At 43.7% G+C, this 21,964-nt stretch overlaps 1 protein-coding gene across 1 annotated transcript in view; it reads right to left on the bottom strand.

The window, feature by feature from the left end:
- Window positions 1–2,133: 2,133 nt before the first annotated feature.
- UBAC2 (UBA domain containing 2) overlaps window positions 2,134–21,964 on the bottom strand; it is a 173,821-nt gene continuing 153,990 nt past the window's right edge. The window contains exons 8-9 of the mRNA XM_003789594.3: window positions 19,116–19,238; window positions 2,134–3,338 (exon numbers count right to left, since the gene is read on the bottom strand). Of these exons, the coding sequence (XP_003789642.1) occupies window positions 3,231–3,338; window positions 19,116–19,238 (231 nt within the window). The 3' untranslated portion in view covers window positions 2,134–3,230. The remainder of the gene's footprint in view (window positions 3,339–19,115; window positions 19,239–21,964) is intronic.

Raw genomic sequence — 21,964 nt, 5'->3', positions numbered from 1 at the left:
GTCACCAACCCAAAGCTAGGGGCTGTATGCTCCTGGTTCTCCCACTCCCTCTGTCTCCACGCGATGCTGCAATCCCACATGCTCCCATCATCAGCCCTCCTCTCACCTCTGTCCAAGTTCCCTGTCATCTGACATAGTTCCTTATTGCTATAGCAGGACCTCAACCTGGCTGTCCAATCCCTGCCTCCTTTCAGACTGATTTCTAGCCCCTCCCTCTGCCTGAAATCCCAGCTCTGTTAGTGGCACCATCCCAATCCAGCTGTCAGGGTTGATTCTCCACCACGCAGGGCTGTACACATATCTAAGCAGGGTGGTACATTCGTGTGAGTGTGGCAGTTGTTTCACATGTTAACATTGGAGTTTCAGAAATGAATTTTAGTTTGAGCCAGAAAGCTGATTTTGGTTTTCTTGGCCCATCCTTTTATATTAGTGGTTCTCAACCTGTGGGTCACGGCCATAGGAACTGTATTAAAGGGCCGCGGCATTAGAAAGGTTGAGAACCACTGTTTTATACAAACATGGTTATCGGGGAAACTGTGAAGAAAATGACCTTCTATTTCTTGTAAACTGAACATCACAAACCATCTGGTTAAGGTAAAACTCAAGTGTATAGTTTTGGACACTTTTTTTTCAATTTAATAATAATTGTAGGAACATAAACTCAAAGACCCAGAAAACATTCTAAATGACACTGGAATGAGTTCACAATTTTGTGCTCAATTTCCCTAAAACATTTACCTTTCTAATCTCAACCTCACTCTACATTTATGAATTAATTTTTGAGGCAGATTTTCCTGTTTTAGAAGGAAGGTTCACTGTAGACAATTTTTCTATTTTCTTTTTTCACAATCTAGAATCTTCTTGCTTGAAAATTAAGCCGAATCTGTGACCATGTGCACAAAATCAAAAGACTACATGAATCTCAGGAACCAAATCAAACAGCTCACTGACATCCTCCTCTGGCACGCACCATCATGCACAGCCCTTCCTCAGGGGTGCCACCAGAGATTTCCTGCGTCCTGACAGGTGTGGGTGTTCCTGGATACTCAGGGCTGCTATGGATGGCTACAGCTTGTATCAGTATTTGTAGGATGCAAGACTGGGTCAGCAATAGGATCCCCAACAAATTAAGGAAAGCGTGCCAGGAGCAAGGGGGCAGCCTGTATGTGAAGTGGCCCTGCGGGTGGTGAAGAAAAGAGAGAAGGGCCTGACAATTGAATGACAAGAGTGGAAACCTTGGGCTGCCAACAGGACTTGGTGGCTGTACGAAACTGGGAAAGAGAAGGAAAGTACTCAGAAAAACCCTGTGGCTGTCTTCCCACGTGCCACCATTTAGGGCCTCTGTCCTCTCTGACAGAGGGTCACTGGGCCACTACTGTCCTGTGGGCAGAACAAAAATCTGTAACCGTAATCATACTCAGGAGGGGATCCTGATTAGCACACAAGAGCTGCTGTGGCTGATCATTTCAAATGGAGGCCGCTAATTAGTGATACTAAGGACAGGGCACATGCTCTACACCCATGCCCTGTGAAAACTTTGCCTCGGTCTGGTTTTGCCCCGCTGGGAGCTGTGTGAAGGTGAGCAGGGAAACAGGAGTGGTGGTATTTCTAGATACAAGTTGTCCTTTGCCTATGTCCCTTTGCATGAAGGAGCACAGAGAGTAGATTGTGACCCTCCTCACGGCCTGGATGCTCATGCCTTCACACAGCACACTCTCAGGCTGTCTGGACATGCCCCGCTCAGCAGATGTGGTTGGGGATGTTGTATTACCATCAACTGTTCCTTTTACGGGAGATAGGGAACTCAGATTCAAGTAGGGCCCTGCGCTTGGGACCAGCTGAGCTCCTAGGAAGTCATATCAACCCCCATCTCCAGCAGCCCGATGGTCCTGACCAGCCTGAGAACAGGGCCTCTGTGAAGCCAGGGTTCCAGGTTTTTGCAGGTAATGCTACTAACCTCGAAGGTTCCACAGGCAGTGCCACTTAACAGGAACAAAGGTGCTTTACTTCAAAAAAGCACTCAAGTCTTCTGAAGAAGGGTGAGCAGTCTGGCAAACTTTTTTTTTTGGTGGTAAATGTACAGTCTAGAACAAAATTTGGTTCAGATTAAATCCAATTAAAAAAAACCCAAAGTAAAACACATTAAAAACTTTATTAAGTATCACACATCTAAATTTGCATCAATTTGATACAACGCTGCTCATTTTGCAGAACATAACAGGCGCACGATTTCCTTACATCCTAACAGTCAACTTGCTTTGGGTCTTTTCATCCTCCTGGTGGTCCCGCGCCTTCCCTCTCCAACTGGCATCCCATCCTCCGCAGTCTGCTCTGCCTCCTGCCACCGCGGCCACCGTGGGATCAAGGCCCAGGTCTTGGGAGAAACTGCTGCCAGAGGGACTGGCTGCAAGTGGGAGGGCCAGGCAGTTAGCCCTGCGGTGGGGACACAGGCAAGAGACCATCTCTCTTCTTTTAGGGCTGAGCCCACCATGCGCTCTGTAGTCAGCCCACCTTGTTCCAGAAGCCTACTGCTCTTTCTTTGTTCCATTTTACCCCTAGCCTGAGTGGCTAACTGGATATTCTCAGCAAACTTAACCCAAGTTTCATGGAGAACTCCAGAATCTCTAATCAGCACTTGATTATTATAACTTTTTAATAGATGTGGGAAGAAGGAGTTGGGAAAGCCTCCCTGGATGGAACAGCTAGGAATTAGCTCCCTGCTTCCCCCTCATCCCTGAGGAGGTGTGGACACTGAACAGCCACTGAGATTTGAAAACAAGTTTGAGAAAAAAAAAAAAGATTAAAGAATGATCTGACATGTCCTCTCCAAAATAACATCTCACTCTCCCCCTTCACAATTATTACACTCAGGTGGCATGTGGATGACATGTCACAGCAGCCACTCCCCATCCATAGTGCCCACCAACCGCCAGCAGAAATCTGCAATTTTAATGCATTTAAGGACATTAGGAATGAGAGACGATTCTCAGATCCCACAAACTAGGGGAAATGCCCAATACAAAAATAAAGATAGAAAATACATGCTAATTTAAAGGCAAACTTATTTGATACTCTAACAGTAATGATCTTGGAGTCAAGGGCAGGGTGGACCACCCTCTCCCTATCGGCATGTCAGTGCCAGAGATGCCTGGTTCTCCAGGCTGATTTGGTGACAGGGCCATGCCCCTGTCATTCGGCGTTGGGCTGGTCCCAGTGTCAGCCTCAGACCATCATTGCTGCAGCAGGAAGTTGGTGGCCACGTTGAGGTCATTATTTGACGCTCTCAGGGCTTCCAAAGCATCACCTCTGGAAAATCCCATCTCCATAAGCCGGGCAACCTGTAAAAGGAAAAGCAGAGACCAAGGAAGCTGCCAATATTGCTACCTGCTGGGCCAGATTGTTCTTTACGTGAGCTTTGTGGCAAAGGTCAAAGCTGTTAAAAAAAAAAAACCTGATGATTTTTTTCACTTTCGTGTAAAATACGATACAGTAGACCCTCCATAGGTGACCACCTTCCTATACTCACCAGCTTCTTAAATTGACCTCATTTTCACAGACTGGACAAGCAATCACATAAACCTATCAGTACAGCAGGACTAGTTCCTTCTGTTGCCCACCTCATGTTGACCAGTTTGTTACAGTCCCTTGGGTGATCAACTGTTCTACTGTATTTAAAAATTATCACAGGCACAAACTTTTCAATGCCTGTACAATATATACGCATAATCTTACATAATTCTTATTTGTAGACAAGGAAATAAGGCTTCTGAGGTTCAAGTGAACTGCTAGGACCCAGCCTCAGAGCAGATCAGTACAAGAAGGCCCATGGTCACCAGCAGGCCTACACTCCTTAGAGTCCTATCTGATCCCTGAGGAAAACCTCAGGAAAGTCAGGTTTTCATGCACGTGCACACACCTGCATTCTAGAAGTTTTATTCCTGATGGTGACAGAGCACTTTCAGCCCTTGGTATCACATAGCCGGGCCTGACTGCCCTTGGGTGCGCCAACCCTTCTGACAGCTGCAGCAGCTGCCGAGTGCAGAGGGGGCTAAGCCTGCTCAGGGAGGGAGGGAGGGACTAGGGGCCTAGGGAGAAGCAGGCCTGCATTTCTTTGGACAAATTCCGACCCTGTGAATATAGAGGTTTCCTGCACTTTCCTAAAGCGATACAGGTAGTGCTACTGAAGTTTGTTCAGGACTTATTCTCCCTATTAAGAATGTGTCACAAAGACATTTACGGTCCCAGATCAGCCTCAGGAATCCCATTTTTCCTCTTATGTTAAAATACCACACTTGCAATGACACAGAAGATGATACTCTTGTAAATGTTGGGCTTTTTGGCAATGTGTGCACTAGAGGGCCCAGTATCCTCTGTCGTGGGCTCCTGGAGGCTGCATTTGTGTGCCGATGGCTTTGCCTGACCTCTGTGGCTGTGGGCCAGGCTGCTACTGTGCAGTCCTGGACTTCAGCCCCATCCCTTCCTTCCCATGCTCTCCCATGCACGTGCATATCTCAAAGGATGGTGCCCAGGACTGGGGGCAGCAGTGTGGGTGTGGTCCAGCCAGCTCGATGGGCAGGGACATCTCAGCACCCCCATCCCACATCTCAGCCCTTAGCTTGATCACAGCGGAGCACACACATAAGCACACAGTAGGTACACACGTGTGTGGGTACTCCTGGTGTGGCCAGTGAAGCTGGGGCCTGCTACACCCCCTCTGGGATTTCACAGAAAGTGCTCTGAAGCCAGCTTCTCACCTCCTACCTTGACTTTCTAGGTGTAGGGCCGTATGCATCTCTGCTAAATTCCATCTGTTTCCCAGCCAACCACAATGAACTATTTTCAATTTTAACTTTGTTGTTTACTCCATTAATCATCTCCCTCCAGCTTTTATCCTGCCTGAATCGCATCAGAGAGCCTCTGTGGCTTCATGGATAAAATGTCAGACAGGCCAGATCAAGGCAGAGCCCAGAATTCATGAGACACCCCTCAGTGTCCAGAGGTCAATCAGCTCCTCAGCCAGTCCCGTTATCCACTCTGCATGTCACCAGCATATCTCTTCAGGGAACGAGATGTTGTCAAACGTCTTGATGACACAGCAATCTTTTGAACATTCACGAGTCATCTGCTTGATAGTCTGCTGAGGCTCCTGCTGTCAGACATGAAACATCAGTTCTGCCACTCAGTTTTTAGAATTCACACTTTCCAGTCTGTAGGAGCAGCTTCAAAGGGAGTGCTACTCTCCTGCTTTCTGAGCTTCCTCAGGCTGTGCAGGGAGGAAGACTGGAGCATGGGGCTGAATACTCATCACAAGAAAATCCCCTCTCATCTAGGTGGTCTCTCCACTCTTGGGTCCAAGAAACCTTTTGTTATGTTTATTCTAGTCATTTCCCTGTCCTTGGGGGAGACAACTTCAGTCTGGAGTTGATGGCTCTACCCTCCTTCTGCCTGTTAGCCATCACTGGGATGCCATCACTGATCTCAAAGACATTTAAATGGAATGGAAAAGGCCACATTTACTATCACCTTTCTGTCACTTTTAATATGTAAGCCCAGCAGAGGACTAGCTGTATCTCTGCACCTAGCCAGCGGGAACAAACCTATTTGCTGTCCACATCTGGCCACCTGTGAGTTTGGTAAATCATGACTCACAATCTGGATCCAATGAAACATGAACCTAGTTCAGGTAGGCGTGTCAGGCCTCAGCCTGAGATCTTCCTCTATGGGCTGTGAATTTGGTTTTGAATCCAGGAGATGTGGATGATGGTCTGGGATGACTGGCCTGAATCCTAAATCCCCTAAGCGATGTCTTGGTGTGAGAATGAAAGCTTCTGCAGGCAAGACTTCCTCCTGTTTATCTCCTTCAGTCACGATCAACTGCACACGCCCTGGCACTGGTTTTGACAACTGAGCCCTGCTTTTCACAGGTCTTGGCAGAAGATCATCTGCTGCACAGGTTGGCAGTACTGGCTCTTCATCCCCTGAGGTACGTATTGCACCCCAGTAGCCAAACCTTTAGAGCGTCATGCGGTTTTGGGGGGTGAGAAGACAAGTATGATTAGAGACTTTCCACTGCTCATTGACCTGGTATTTTTTACCAGACTAAAAACATTACTAAGTAGCAATAGTGCTATGATAGCACAGTTCTTAAGAAAGAGCATCTGTAAGTTTCCCCAAGCATCCAAAACATCAATGGACAAATGAAACTGAGTGCCTGGGCTCAGGTCAGCGGTTAATAATCAGCCGCCAAAGATGAGGAGGGGATAGGACGCAAGGCCCAGGGCCTTGCAAGTTAGTTAAATGTCCCCTGCTGTCCTTTGTTCCGGAAGTTTCAGTGGTTCACAGTCCAAACGATAAGAATTAGAGCAAACCCCAGCAACACAGAAGATTCGGCTGCAGTTCTGTTAGGTGGACACTAATCATCACTGCTATGGATTGATATCCATCTGCCCAGAGACACCCAACTCACTCAATACCAGTGCATTTCACTACCATCTGTGTCAAAAGCTTATCTGCACGTGAAACATCAACTCCTGTGCTCAAGTGGCGGAAAGACAAAATGGAGGCCTGAATACACCTGTGGTCAGGTAAACAAAATACAGGTTGAACATTCCAACCCCCAAATACATCAAAATCTAAAACTCCTGAGTGCTGCCGGGGCCCCACAAGTGGAAAATTCCACACCTGATCTCTCGTGACAGGTGGCAGTCAGAATGCAGATATACAGTTTATTCCTTATCCCCAGGGGTAAAAAGATCCTCCCAGCCCTTCAACTGCAATAGATTCTTTCTAGGAACACCCAGATTGCCCCAGGCAAGCCCACCCAGGTAGTAAGATGACACGTGTGCAGGCTGGATGCTCTGGGCACGCACATGTGCTGTATTGTGTGGGTGTGTGCAGGTTCATCAGGGGCCCCACAGAGGGCCAAGACCTACCTGCTTACTCACTTGTTGTTTTATTATTCTCTGCTCTGTGGTGAAAAAGATATTGTTGAAAATGTCAAAAATGCCATCAGATCGCTCTATGGGTAACAGTGATAAGAGAAAGAGGAAGCGTTTATGTTTATCTGTGGCACAGAAAGTCACAAGGTTGGACAACCTGGTGGTGATGTAAGCATGAAATGTCTTACAGAAGAGGATGGTGTCGGAATGACCTCTATTTGATACCTGAAGAAACAGAAGGGTAGAATGCTGAAGTTCTACACTGAAAGTGATGAACAGAAGTTAATGAAAAATAAAACACACTGCACTAAGCTAAAAACAAAATTGTCACTCTGTCAGGGTCGCAGTGAACACATAACCCTGAAAGGCATGCTCATGAAACAAGCAAACATCTACCCCAATAAACTGCAAATTGGAGGGGACTGGGAAAATTTGATAGGCTGGTTGCAGAAATTTAAGAAAAAACATGGCATTAAGTTTTTAAAGATTTGTGGTGATAAAGCAGCTGCTGTTCACAAAGTAGTGAAATTGTGACGCTGGAACAAGTCCATGACACTAATGAAACGTCACTGCCTTAGTGTGCCTGCCCCGGAAAGACACCGACTGCAGACATTCCACACCGGAGCGAAGGAGCCCGAGGACCAGGCAGCTGCTGGGCTGTGCTCCTGCAGCAGGTATGCCTCTGTGTAAGCACAAGCTGTGTTTTCACCACACAGGCCAAGAGGGACATCTTTTCTGATTGGTTTCCCCAAAGTGTTGTACCAGCAGCTTGTGCTCACCACAAGGAAGCAGGACTGGATGACAAATGGAAGATTTTGTTATTTTTTGGCAACTGTTCTGCTCGCCCTCCAGCTGTAACTCTCATCAGCAATGTTGTGACTTGGCTCAGTGCCTGTAGCTCAGCAGCTAAGGGCGCCAGCCACATACACCGGAGCTGGCAGGTTTGAATCCAGTCTGGGCCTGCCAAACAACAATAACAACTGCAACCAAAAAATAGCCGGGTGTTGTGGCGGATGCCTGTAGTCCCAGCTACTTGGGAGGCTGAGGCAAGAGAATTGCTTAAGCTATGAGCTGTGATGTCATGATACTCTACTCAGGGCGACATAGTGAGACTCTGTCTCAAAAAAAAAAAAAATTTGTGACTTCATTAATTCAGCTATGTGTTACCAGGGAATTCTCAGATTAATGAAGAGTAAATACAAAAACACTTTCTTGAACAGCATGCTAGCAGCAGTGAATAGAAGTGTGGGAATAGAAAGGTTTTAAAAGGAGTTAGCAAGAAGGATGTCGTGTGCTGGTGCCGATGTGTGGAGCACAGTGACTAATACAGCTGTCATGCCTGGTCCAACCCGAAGCCTCAGGCTGATGATGAACAAGGTCGCTCTGAAGGATTCTGTATTCCTGCATGGGAAGTGAGAATGGAATGATATCTGACCTTACATGGGCAAAAGGACACCTTCAGAGTAAGCCGCAACAAGTGAATGTCAAGAGTTTTTTATACAGATAATGAGGCTCCAGCCGCTCATTCATTGATCAACGGGGAGAGGGCTGAAATGGTCCCCAGTCAAGGTGACTGTGGTAACAGTGATGATGATGCTGATCCTGTGAACATTTGGAAAAGCGCCTACAGACGACATGGTGAAAACGTATGAAGGGCTTGTTGAAGTGAGACTAGAGTGGTGTGCATTCACAATGGAACAAGAAATTGTGTGAGTTTATCAAATCAGAGGGAGAAACTTATACGACAAGAAACATTGTTAATGAGGAAGATCTCTCTGAGGAATCATTAAAAAAAGCCATCCAGCAGCATGCCTCTCACCCTGATGAGAGCACCTAATTCCTGGTCTCCAATTGCTTCTGAGGTTTCCTTTCACTTAAACCCCCCCCCCAAAACCCACAGTGTACAGTAGACTTTTAATAAAAACAGAGCACCTAGGTAGAGACTCAGCACCCACCACTGCTTCTTACTGCTCCATCTAAGAGCTGAGACAGGTACTCTGGTGTTGCTGCTGGCTGCTTGGTTACCCTGGACACATTATTTTTTCCCTGTATGGATGGTATATCATAGTTTTTACTGCTAGATACTCACATGTGGATAAGTTTAAGAGCATGATTGCTTGTTGATAACGTAAGTTCAGAGTCAGGAATCATGGTGATGCCACAGGACCACAGAATGGTCCTGAGGTAGTAACATAAACTTTGCTTCCTAAATGTTCAATGTGCATAGACTTTATTTCATGCACAAAATTTATAATCATGTATAAAACTACCTTCAGGCTATGTGTATAAGATGTGTGTAAAACAAAAACAAACTTTGCGTTTAGACTTGGGTCCCGTCCCTAAGATATCTCACTATGTACATGCAAATATTATAAAATCCAAACAAATCCAAAATTCAAAATACTTTTAGTCCCAAGGATTTCAGATAAGAGATATTTGGCCTGTATAGACAGAAAACCAGAGGTTCATACTTCCTTAAAATACAGACTCAGGCAGGGAGGCTGGCCGTGCTGATGAGTGGTGGTGTCTTGCTGAGTGGTGTTCATTATTGCTACTGTGTGTTTTTTTGTGCTATCATGAGAATGTTGGTTAGAGCTTGGATTGGAACAATGAACAAACATTAAATTTCTTGTTAAACTTGGCAAGAGTGAAAGTGAAATCAGGGACATGTTAGTCCAGGTGTATGAGGATAACGTCACAAAGAAAATGGTGGCGTACAAATGGATTAAATGTTTTTCTGAGGAGAAAGTGTCAGTTAGGGTAGCCAGTAATAAGCAGAATGGACAAAAACAGCACAAATTTGTCAAACTGTGCATCAAAATCATCGGCTGACTGTGAGAACCACAGACCAGGTAAACATGGATAGAGAAACAGGAAAATCTGAACTGAAAATCTTGGCATGAGAAAGGTGTGGCTCTTGCAATAGGACAATGCACCATGGCACTGTCTATGAGGGAGTTTTTAGCCAGTCAACAAATAACTGTACTGGAACACCTCCCTCCTCGCCTGATCTGGCCCCCAATGCTAAAGATGAAAGAAATATTGAAAAAGATGCCATTTTAACGACATCCATGTCATAAAAGGTAATGAGATGACAGCCCTGATGAAAAAACAGTTCCCAAACTGCTTTGCAGGGTAGACTAGGTGCTGGCATTGGTGCACAGCTTCCCAAGGAGAGCGCTTCAAAGGCAACACAGTGATAGTCAGCAGTGAGGCATGTAGCACCGTTTCAGGGGCGCGTTTGAGAATGGAGCTGTCAGATTGCATACATTTTCTGATTTAAGCAGAGCTAAGGACAGAGCAAGGCACACTGTGTGTCTCGACAGTGCTGGCTTGCCTAGGTTTGCAGTAGTCTGGAAATTTTTCTAAAATGCCCCTTAGGAACTGGCTAAAAGGTCTTTCAACATTCCCTCTCTATCTCAGACCATAGTATCTTCCTCCTTTTGCTTGGGCATCACAGGAAGTTTCTGTCTAAAACTCCTCACCACAAAACATCAGATTAAAGTACAGCTTGGTTCCTAGCCCCCAAATCTAAGTGATCCTTTCCTCTAACTTCGTTCAGAAACCAGCTGTTGCTGGGTTAATCTTCAAACAGGGTACTATGCTTTCCTGCCTCAGACACTGAAGTTCCCCAAATGTAACACCTCTGGCCTGTTCTCTGTGATGGAAAACTTGACTTTCTGGAGTAAAGATCAGAGATGAAGTGATTTAAAGGAGAGGCTGGCAGTGCAGCAAGAGCAAATTCTAGCTCTGCCTCCTCTGGGGGAGGAAAACCCACTTTGGGACATGCTAAGGGTACCCCAGTGGAGCAAGGTGCGGCTCTATCAGCTGCTTTTCGTCAGGGGCTCCTGATTCAACTGAGCCCTGAGTGACGTAGCCCCATGGCTGGGTGACCAGAGAAGGGAAGGAGGCAGGAACAGGCGTCACCACAAGAGCACTGTCACCGGACAGTGTTATGAAGGAGAGCAAGGTGGAATGTATTTTTCCTATAACATGTTTTTTAAAGACAGACTGCACTGAATGAGAAAAAAATCCCTACAGAGATGGGGATGGATCTATGCCAGTTGTCCTTTCCTTCAGATATATATTTTCTACTTTTACCTATCTTCTATATAATTGAGATCATGTCCCTAATATCTCACAATAATTCTTACTCAATAATGGACAGAATCCTGCTTTGGTATTCCACGTGCATCTCAGGGCCTCTTTGATCCCAGAAACTGGGGTGTTTGTTCCAAGAAGACCTCTGGCAACTCTTATTAGAGGAATATACTTCTGCCTGGCTTGTTCAAATATGACTATGGTTTTCTTTAACTTCCCTTTAGCTAAGGGTGTAAAGAACAAATGGTTTTCTGGGTTCTTACTTCCCAAATTCTGACTCTTGCAGAAAGGGATGCCACCTGAAGGCGGCCCCTACCAATACTGATCTCAAGCTGGGTGCAGGGTGGCACAGCTACCCCCCTGGGGAAGCCGGGCGTGGCCCCTGTGCTTGCATCATCACCAGCATCTGTCCCCTGTGGACACCAGCTGCTCCTCTGATGTGCGGTTACCTTTGGGGCAGTATAGTTTCTCCTTCTCCGTCATCTGACCTCTCTCTTCCCCCTGTGAACCACTGTACTCCCTTCTCACACCTATTGCTGAATGATGGTTTTGGTTATTTTAAGTTCCTGCCTGGGCTCTGGGCCACTCGTTGCCTCCCTTCTTTACACTCCTACTGGTCAGGGTCTGGTTCATGGCAGATCCTCCATTAAGTCTAGATGAGTTCCTCTGCATACATCTTTTAGGGTACCCAGAAGAATAAGGCACTCTCTGAAAGTTTATTATTTCATTGCCACTCAATATTACACTGTAACAAATCTAGCTTTAGTATTGAAAAGATCTGACATAGTGCCACTCTATTAAGTGAAAGTAGGAGTTTTGATAGGGAAGTTCAGACCTCACTGTCATGTTCAGCCCTTTTTTCCAGTGCTGGAGGACCTGTGAGGTCTGGCCTCAGCCCTCACAGAGCTCACGTCTACAGGGAAACCAGACATCACATGAGGCACTAAACCAATACCCCATGCATTGCAATGACACGCTATCAAAGCAGAAATACAAGGTGTGCCTTGAAACAAATGTCAGAGAGGGACTGCTCTCAGAAGGAGAGTATTTTCGAGTTTAGTTAAGTTTTCTGGAGATGGTGGTAAGGAAGCCTGAGATGAGAAGAGAGGAGAGAACCTTATTTAGATTCTCTAGTACCAACTCCATTTTGCTACTTATCAGTTAAGATTGGAAGTACCATGTGGGTGTAATGCCATTCTCTCTCCACCCGGGCTAACGAGAACCTCAGAGGACATAAATGGAATGCATGTGATGTGTGTCATGTGTGTTAAACAAAAATTTTGGGAGACTATTGTTTTGGTGAAGTCACTCACGCTAAGAGCCAAGTAATCAAACTAAAACGTGAAGGAAGCATACAGATCTCCAAACAAGAAGTCAGCAGATTCCAGTCTACCTGAGTAGCGTTAAAAAAACCACCAAAACCCTTAAAAAAGGCAATCTGGAGCAACTCAATGTTAATCAGTTATTTTTCTACTGTCCGTCTCCTTGTTCTCACCTTGTAAGCCTCCCTGCTCAGCTACTGCTTGGCAGGAACGTTCATTCTATTTTGTAGACTGAAGGCTGCCTTGATTCATACATTGTGAATAAAAACCAATTAGACCTATCACTAAATTTGCTGTAACTGGCTGTTGACATCTTATGAATATGTTATGAATGTGCTCAGCGGTAATGTCTCTTGTCTGGACCGGAGTGTTCTAGGCACCCAGCAGCACTGTGTTTCCTGGGCAGGGATGGAGAAAATCACAGCCGTGCTTATTATTACGACACGATCACCTCCTCCCAAAGCCCCCCTCTAACTCCAGGGATGTCCTTTCTAGTATAAGAGCCTTCATGGCTCCTCAGTGCCTAGAGTGTACAGAGGAGTCCACACAGCTCACATCAGGCCTGTCTGGCCTCCGTCCCACTCAGCTTATAGAACAGCCAGGTTGACCCTGGCCTGACAGTCTCCTCTACTCTGGCTCACCCACGTGTGGGTCCCCACCTTCCATGTCCTGTCCCCAGGACCCTTTTCTGCAACATCATCCTCTGACTGCCCTTTCTCAGCTCTGGCAGCACCTGAACACCCCTACATGGCTATTCTGTCTGTATCCCTGCCTGAGTCTCAGAGGTCCTTGAGGGTAGGACTCGATCCTGCCTCATCTACTCAGCATTTTCAGAACCTAGCAATGCTGGGCCCTGTACAAAACAGACAGCTGGTAATTGTTGACCAACTAACAGGAAGGAAAGGCATGAATGGGAGAGAGGAAGCTGAAATTTGTTTATCTTCCCTTTGATAAGTCCTAGCTTTGGTTTAGTTTTACTTAACTTCCTTGTCTAATGTCACCTGAATGGTGATTTTCTAAGCTTCAGGTTCAAAAGAGAAAAACTTGGTTAACTTTTCCCCCCTTTAGTTAAAAAAAAAATCTGAAGCAAGTATGATGCTTCAAGAAAATTAACAAGTGAAATTTTCATTTCTGAGTTAATTCAGAGTATGGGTATAGTAGAAAAATATCTTGTTAAAAAAGGGAAATAGAAAAATGGATACTGGATTTTTCTTTTTTGCTAGTAGATATTTGAGCACATTTGGTTTTGGCATGTTCTTTTTCATCTCTGACAGATAGTTTTTTATTCCTCTTCCTCCTCATCTTCCTCTTCCATCTTTTTCTGAGCAACTCCCTTGCCTTTCTCTGTGTGGCAAGGCTGCTTCTTTTTTTTTTTTTTTTTTAAACTGAATTTTATAATGTTACTTCCCTGGGAGGCAAGGCTGCTTCTTACTGTCACTTGTCATCCCACAGCTCACCTGGCTTGCCTGCTTAGTCCCCAAGTGATGTCAGACCTGTGCACTTTTGATCCCCAGGGCAGAATTCTGAACAGACCTGGAAGAATCCAACTGGTGGTCTTTGCACTAGGGTCTTTCTTCATCTCGCCTTCTAAGCTGGTCCACCATTGTTTATTTCCCCGAAAGCTCGTGCTTTGAGCACCCATCGTTTCATCTGATTTAGACTTCTCTTTCCCAGAAGCTCTTTTGTTTCTCAAAGCACTTCCTGGAAAGTCCTGCATCACTGACACTGACCTCTGGGTTTTTCTTCTCATGCTCCTCCCCCACATGTCTGCACAGGGAAGGCACAAGCAGACATTTGCCCTTCGGTTTCTGGGGTCGCCTTCACCATCCTGAGTGCTGTGGGTTCAGGCAGCACTTACTGGCCTTGTGCTAGCTGCCTCCTCTTCTGCCTTTTTGGTGTGTTCTTAAAAGGGGCTGAGAAGGCATCTCCAAGGGGTGATGAACTGGCAAAGCTGCTGCAGGTCTATTGTCAAACAATAGGGGCGTATTCTGAAGAACTGAAAATCCAGAACCTCAGTGACAGCAAAGACAGCAAAAGTAGAAAGGTAAAAAAGGTGGCAAAAGACTTCCACGCTGTGTGTAAAATTATTACTGGATTTATTACAGGGTACACGCTCTCAGAATATTTTGTTTTCAAAGTATATGGTACACATTTCCCATCTACTGGGGTTTCTTAAAGAATTCTCACTAAAATTCCTAAAGTGTTTGTTTACAGAAGAAAAAAATCACTTCTATTTCTTGGTTTAGAAAATTACTAAGCTTCCAAGGCCAGGTGCAGTGGCTCATGCCTGTAATCCTAGCACTTGGGGAGGCTGAGGTGGGTGGATCCCTTCAGCTGAGGAGTTCAAGACGAGCCTGGCAAGAGCACGACACCATCTCTAAAAATATCCAGGCGTTATGACAGGTGCCTACAGTCCCAGCTACTTGGAAGGCTGAGGCAAGAGGATCACTGAAGCCCAAGAGTTTGAGGTGTGAGTTTGTCAAGTGATGACACTACAGCACTGTACCCAGGGTTACAAAGTGACACTCTGTCTCCAAAAAAAAGAAATAAGGAAAAAGAAAATCACTAAGCTTCTTAATGTACTAAATTTACAGAACTCTGAAATTTATTTATTTATAATTTCAGAATCTTAGGGGGTATACATGTTTTATTTACCTACTTTGTTTTGGTACAGGCTGAGTCAAGTTGCAAGTGTGCCCTTCACCCAGACAGTGTACAGCACTGTAACCGGCAGGTGTCAATTCACCTACCCTTCCTCTCCACTGCTCGACTGTCATTGAGATTTCTTTCCACGAGTGCACTTAAGTGTTGACTTACTAGTTCCAGTTTGCTATTTCTCCATTCTTGGGATGTTTCACTTAGAAGAATGGTTTCTAGTTCTATCCAGCTTGTCACAAAAGACACTAGATCACCATTTTTTATGGCTGAGTAGTACTCCATAGAATGTGCATACCACATTTTATTACAACTGTGATATTTAAATGAAGAAAATATAAACATATTCAATTCAAAAATTAAGCCTAAAAGAATTTGACTAATTTAGGCTATTTTAACATATTATTAACAAGTAGTAACCAAGAGATCATATGTGAACTAAAAATTTCTAAACTTTTGGCTCGGAGCCTGTGGCTCAAGTGGCTAAGGCACCAGCCACATACACCTAAGGTGGTGGGTTCGAATCCCCAGCCTGGGCCCGCCAAGCAACAATGACAGCTGCAACCAAAAAATAGCCGGGCGTTGTGGTGGGCACCTGTGGTCCCAGCTACTTGGGAGGCTGAGGCAGGAGACTCGCCTGAGCCCAGGAGTTGGAAGTTGTTTTGAGCTGTGATGCCACGGCACTCTACCCAGGGGGACAGCTTGAGGCTCTGTCTCAAAAAAAAAAAAAAAGTTCTAAACTTTTGTAAACATCTTGAAGACAAGAACACCTTTTTTATCTTTTACAGTCTCTATAGCACCTACCACAAGAAACACCAAGATCCTGAAGAATACATATTGCCAGTGAGAACCTTGTGTCTTTAAAGCAATGATGTCTGCAACTGTCATTTTTGTGATAATATAGGGACACAGAAAATAAGATTTAGAAAATCAGTGAATAAGAAAGCTTACGTTAAAAACAACCTCTTAGAACACAGAGCAAGGAAGAATTAAATGCTGTTTTAAACTGATATTGATGATATGTTAACCTCACTGTTGTCATTCTAGGAGGATCAAGGAAAAATGATTCACCTAAAAACCCCCCTGAAGACTTTAATCACACACATTCTAAGTGACCTTCTTTTTTGACACTTTCTTTTGTTCAAGTGCCAAACTAACAGTTATCTCACCTTGAAATACCTCATACTGTACCGTTAACGGCTGCCTTGTGAGGAAGGTGACTCACTGTCATACAAAGTAAACAGTAATATTAAAGAATTCTGCTATTTCCTCTCACCTCAATCTGAGAGAGGTAATCCATAAAGATCTGCAAATGCTGAGTTACTGGGCTTTATCTTCTTATCCACAGGGCTAACATTTGTCTTGGAACTCTCTAATGAGGTGGATAAGGCAGATGGTCGCAAATCACCTGAGGATACTAAAGGGCTGCAGAAACGATCCATCAGTCTAAGTCAAGAAGCCGCAGGGGAGGGGTGGGACCAGTTCATCTAGCACAGCCAGTTGGTGCCCTGCTCAGGGGCACCTTCTGAGTTCCAGAAAAAGTCAAGACAAGTTTTGCCAGAGATTGGGTGCCTTGAGTCTGTCTGACTGGTGTTGTTTACTCTGGGGACAAGGGATCGGGAGGTGATGGCCTGGATGGTGTGACCAACAGTGAAATGCTGACCTCATCTTGTTTCATTTTCCAAGAAGAAACCACTACAGGCAGAAGGAAATTTCAAAGCATCATTATGGCAATGCTCTAAGCTTATTTTTATAGATTATGTTTTCAACTTTTTAGTTTGAAATAATTTTAAACTTAGAAAAATTCAAGAACAGTACCAAGAACCTCTGCTTCTACTTTGCCCAAATTCACCAATTTTGCCATGGTTGCTTCCTCTCTTTACACACACACACACACACACACACACACACACGGATTGTCTTGAGCCATACTGGGTGGCTGCACAAATCATGTCACTTTTTCCCTTAATACTTCAGTCTGTATCTATTAGAACAAGAGTATTCTCTTTCCTAACCACAATCAATCAGTCTACACCAAATCCTGGAAATTTACAATAACATAGTACTAATGTCTAACCTATATTTCCAATTAAATCAATTGAACTCAAAATGGTCTTTCACCAAAAAGCTATGTTTGCAGTGCAGACTCCAGTCCAGGGTCATGTATTACCTGTCAGTGGCATGCCTCCCTCATCTCCTTTAATCTGTAAGTTTGGGATGTTGGTATTTTTGAAGCATTAAAGGCAGGTATTCTATAGAATATTCCTCAAATTGGATTTGTGGGATTTTCCTTTATGATCATCTGCATGTTGACTGTAACACATAACTGATTCATCTTTCTCAGGTTATGACACAATGACTGCTTGTTCCATATCAGATTGTTAATTGTGATAACCTGGTTGGGTGGCATCCAATTTCTCCTCTTCAGAGTTACTATTTTATTTTTGCAATTAGTAAGTAACTTGTGGGAAGATAATTGAGAGCACAGATGTTCTTCAACTTAGGATGGCTTTGTTACGTTACATCCTAACAAACACATTGTAAGTTGAGAATACTCTAAGTCAAAAATGCATTTAATACATCTAACCTACAGAACATTACAGCTTAGCCTGGCCTACCTTATATGTGCTCAGAAAACTCACATTAGCCTTCAATTAATAAAGTATTGAATGTCAAATGTAATTTATCACATGAATGACACTATACTGAAGGGGAAAAACAATAGCTTGTTGCAGCTGCCCAGCATCATAAAAGCATCATTATCACAGACTGCTAGCCCAGGAAAAGACCAAAATTAAAAATCTAAGCCTGGCTTCTACTGAATGTGTATGGCTTTAGCACCATTGTAAAGTTGAAAGACAAACCATGATAAGTTAGGACTTCTGTATAGAAATAGCCAGTCTTCATATACTGATGATTCTTCCCTGAATTGATTTCTACCATGATGGGTGCAAAATCGTGATTTTCTAATGCCACCATTCTTTGTATATCTGTTACTTGACATTCTACATAGGAAACATACTTCTTTCCCCTATGCATGTACTGTAAATATCTATCTCTCTCCCTGCCCCATGAGCTGTATTATACTACTGTCCTTATTTGTTTTGATGCTCCAAGCTGATATCCAAGATGTGGCCACTGAGACCTCTCAGCTGGCTCCAATGTCATTCTGATATGCCCCATCAACTTCTGTGTATTTCTTTACTTCCTGGTACAAGATGTTCCAGAGTATTCTATCTCTTCTACCCTGGGACTAGGCCCCACCATTTCTCTAAAGAGACCCGGTTCCTTTCAGTGGGGAAAGTGTTCAATACTAGATCTGGGTACTAGATCTGCTCACTGCTATGGGGATGCCAATACCTCTGAGACTTTCTAGTCAGGGTGAGAATTTCCATGTGTACACACACACACTCATCCAATCATGAGTTTATCCTGATACTGAGAATTCCTTTCCAACCTCAGAGTTCTTCCTTGCCTTCCCTGGTCCCATATTTTTATTTCCCTTTTTCTACAGTAAGATCAACCAATTTCCTCATTTGCTAAAACCTACAACACAATTTTACAATTGGTGCACTCATACCATTATGACAAATAAACCTACGAAGAAGAGCTGATAATTTGTTTACAGTTCTTTTTTTCTTTCATGTTCAAAAGCTACTGAAATTAGTTTTCCCCTCTTTGATGTGATTATATCAGTCCTTTGAAATAGAGCTGGATCAGTGATTATTCCTTTTCAGTTTTACATTTGTCCCTGTCCTTTCTGAATATGTAAAACATTAACATGACGCAAAACCCCACAACAGGTGCACTCCGAAGAGCCCCGCCTCTTTTGTAGGGAACAATTTCATTAGTTTCTCACACAGTATATATTAAGTATAACATATTTTAAAATAAGCCCCCACTGCATTTTGTTTTCAAATCATGCCTTCCTCAAACTCCTAAGACCCACAGTAGCCAATAAAAACCCAAAGTCTCTACCATTGGTGGCAGTTAACTGTTATCAAAATCTTTGTATTTACGTGCTTGATTACATTCAAGTCTAAAACTGCTGGAAGTTTGAGGCATGGCTTTAAGATAAGCCCTGGGTGTTACTGATTACCTGTTCTTCAGAAACCTCTGGAGGAGGGGAAGCAGCTTGTTCAGACCTCCGACCATCCTGATAGTTTATATTTCGTCGCTGACGTAAAGGAGGGAAAAGACGGTTCCAATTGATCATTCCTCCCTAAAAGAGACCAACATGTGATTATCAGACACAGAAGGAGCAGAACCATCATAATGCTTGGAAGAGCTTTCTCTCCATGCAGTCTCATCTCATCTTTCTCTTGACTGGGAAGTGAACTGTCACATTGATCTGCTCTAGGCAAGCAATTCAAATTCTAAAGTATCATGACATCTTGCAATCAACAGGATAAAATTGGCAGCCTGCAGTAAGTGCACAGAAAAGTGGTAATGGGGAGTTGTTTATGCAATTTGGCTCGGGAAGGCAGTGGAAGACGTGCTCGGACATTCCTAATGTCAGCCCCACTGTTCTCATTGATACTGCCCAACTCTGGCTGACCCTTAGAAGCTCAGGGCTTTGCAGGGTCCTTTGTAGGAGAGAAGCCATGGAAAGTTTAATTCACTGTAGGCAACCAGAGTGCTAGAATTTTCCTCAGTAGCTCTTTAATAAAAATGCTCCTCCTAGGGCCAGACATAGTTACTCATGCCTGTAATTCCAGCTCTTGGGTGGCCAATGCGGGTGGACTGCCTGAGCTCACAAGACCAGCCTGAACCAGAGTGAGACCTTGTCCCTAAAAATAGCCAGGTGTGGCAGGCACCTATAGCCTGCAGTCCCAGCTACTTGGGAGGCTGAGGCAAGAGAATTGCTTGAGCCCTGGAGTTTGAGGTTGCTGTGAGCTATGATGCCACAGCACTCTACCAAAGGTGGCAAAGTAGGACTCTATTTAAGAAAAAAAAATGCTAGAAGTACATTAATGTACATAGTTACCATTCAATAAAAAAAAAAAAAAAAAGAAAAAAATGCTCCTCCTCCCTCATCTGCCCTTTCTTTTATTTAAGTAAATTCTGTGCAAGGGTCCATCATGAGGGAGACTACAGGTGTGATAAAACCTTGGTTCAGTGACAGGCTGGAGAATGTAAAGGGAAATCTTAGAAATAGGGCAAAAAGTTCAGAAGTTAGGACTAGCAGCCATCTTTTGAGGGTGGCTCTAATACTTGAAGACGACCATACCATTCCTTGCTTAGTCTATGTCATCTGTGAAAAATAGTCACTACATGAAGACAGATGTGTCACATGAGGCTTTTAACAAAATCCATGTTTTGTGCCTAGCTTTGTGCTAATCTCTGAATGTATTAATTTAAATCTCTATTCTAGATTCTGTTCTGGACAAAATTATAGACTAAGATAACCTGAAAATTGTCCTACTATAAAGATGTAACAATACTTGATAAAATATTTTAAAATATCTTACATGCATAGCTGAACATAAGAAAAGGAAGTCTCCAGGGTACCAGGAATAAGTGGGCACTGAAACCAGAGCAGCAAGCGAGGTGCCATGGGTGGCCTGAAGGGTGAACCCAGTTCCTGCTAACCCAGAACCACTTGGGTTCTACCACCTATTGAGTTCAGGAGATAAGGCCTTGGGTCTGAAACAGGCAGTAATTTTGAGATCAATTATCTGCCTAAAGATATAACTTTCAATTGGTAGAACCCTCACTGAAAGAGAAGATGAGAAAAACCAAACCAAAAGCCTACCTTTACCAGGGAAGGAGTAGGATCCTGGTCCTGTCTGAGACTGAGAACTGCAGGCAAATTTGGGGTTCAAGTTATACTACACATGTGGCCTCAGAACCCATCAAAAAGTTACATAAAGACTGATTCTGGGATGGAGATGATGGATGTAAGGAGCCAGGCAAAAGCAAATGCAAAATTACCCTATAGAGATGCTCTCTAATCCCGGCATCAGGTGGGATTTATCAGTAAAGTTCCTGCAGGGAAGAACTCAGAATCCAAAAATATAAAATCAATGAGGAAGCATCACAACAAATAGCATGATCGCATCCCCAAGGCTGTAAATACAGAACAATCTGAAAATGATTTTAAACTGTGAAAAGAGTAAGATATAAAAAGAGGACTTGAAAAATGAAAGGAACAAGGTATTATGGCAAAAAAGGGGTAGATTTGGACAAAAGGAAAATAGAAGCCACTCCCATCTCCCTCCCCCCAACAAACAAACCTACTCGTATAAAGATGTGGACAAGTTTGGTGTAAAGAGATAGAAATGCTAATCAAAGAAAGCGAATATTGCTATATACATGTCAAATAAATAGACCTCAAGGGCAAAAAGGCATTATTAGGGATAAAATTGCTAGAACATATCAATATTATATTATATATAACATGACAGCATTAAAATATAGAAAGCAAAAGTTATTAGAATTACAAGAGAAGTGGAAACATCCAGATTTATCTTTAGTTTACAGTATGTAACTCAGTAATTGATGGATCAAGCAGACAAAAAATAATGCCATAAATAACAAGTTAGTCTAAATGGACATATAGAGAGACTTCACTTGAGAGAATACACATTCTTTTCCATTATACACATTTATAAGAAATGACTGTGCACTAGGCCCTACCTGAGATGTCCCCAGAGACCAACAGGTAGACACTGTGCCTATCTCCGTTTCTGTGAACTATCTGCTCAACTTGTGCCGATACTACACTCCTTTAATTACTACAGTCTGGTAGAGAAATCTTTCCTTATCCCTACTTCTTCAAAATACCCATGTCTAGTTTTGGGCCTAACTTCAAGAAGCCTAGTTCCACCAAAACACACCCGTGAACACACACACCTTTGAATTTAGGGGTACAGAGCAGTTAGGAATTGGTTTAGCTCCAAATGACAGATGATACAAAACAACAGAGATGTAAAGAAAAAAAAAAAA

This window comes from Otolemur garnettii, unplaced genomic scaffold (genome assembly GCF_000181295.1).
Source record: "Otolemur garnettii isolate 467f Iridium unplaced genomic scaffold, OtoGar3 scaffold00034, whole genome shotgun sequence".
NCBI lineage: Eukaryota > Metazoa > Chordata > Mammalia > Primates > Galagidae > Otolemur > Otolemur garnettii.
The sequence above is the reverse complement of the archived record's forward strand: the minus strand, read 5'-3'. Positions and strand labels throughout refer to the sequence as shown.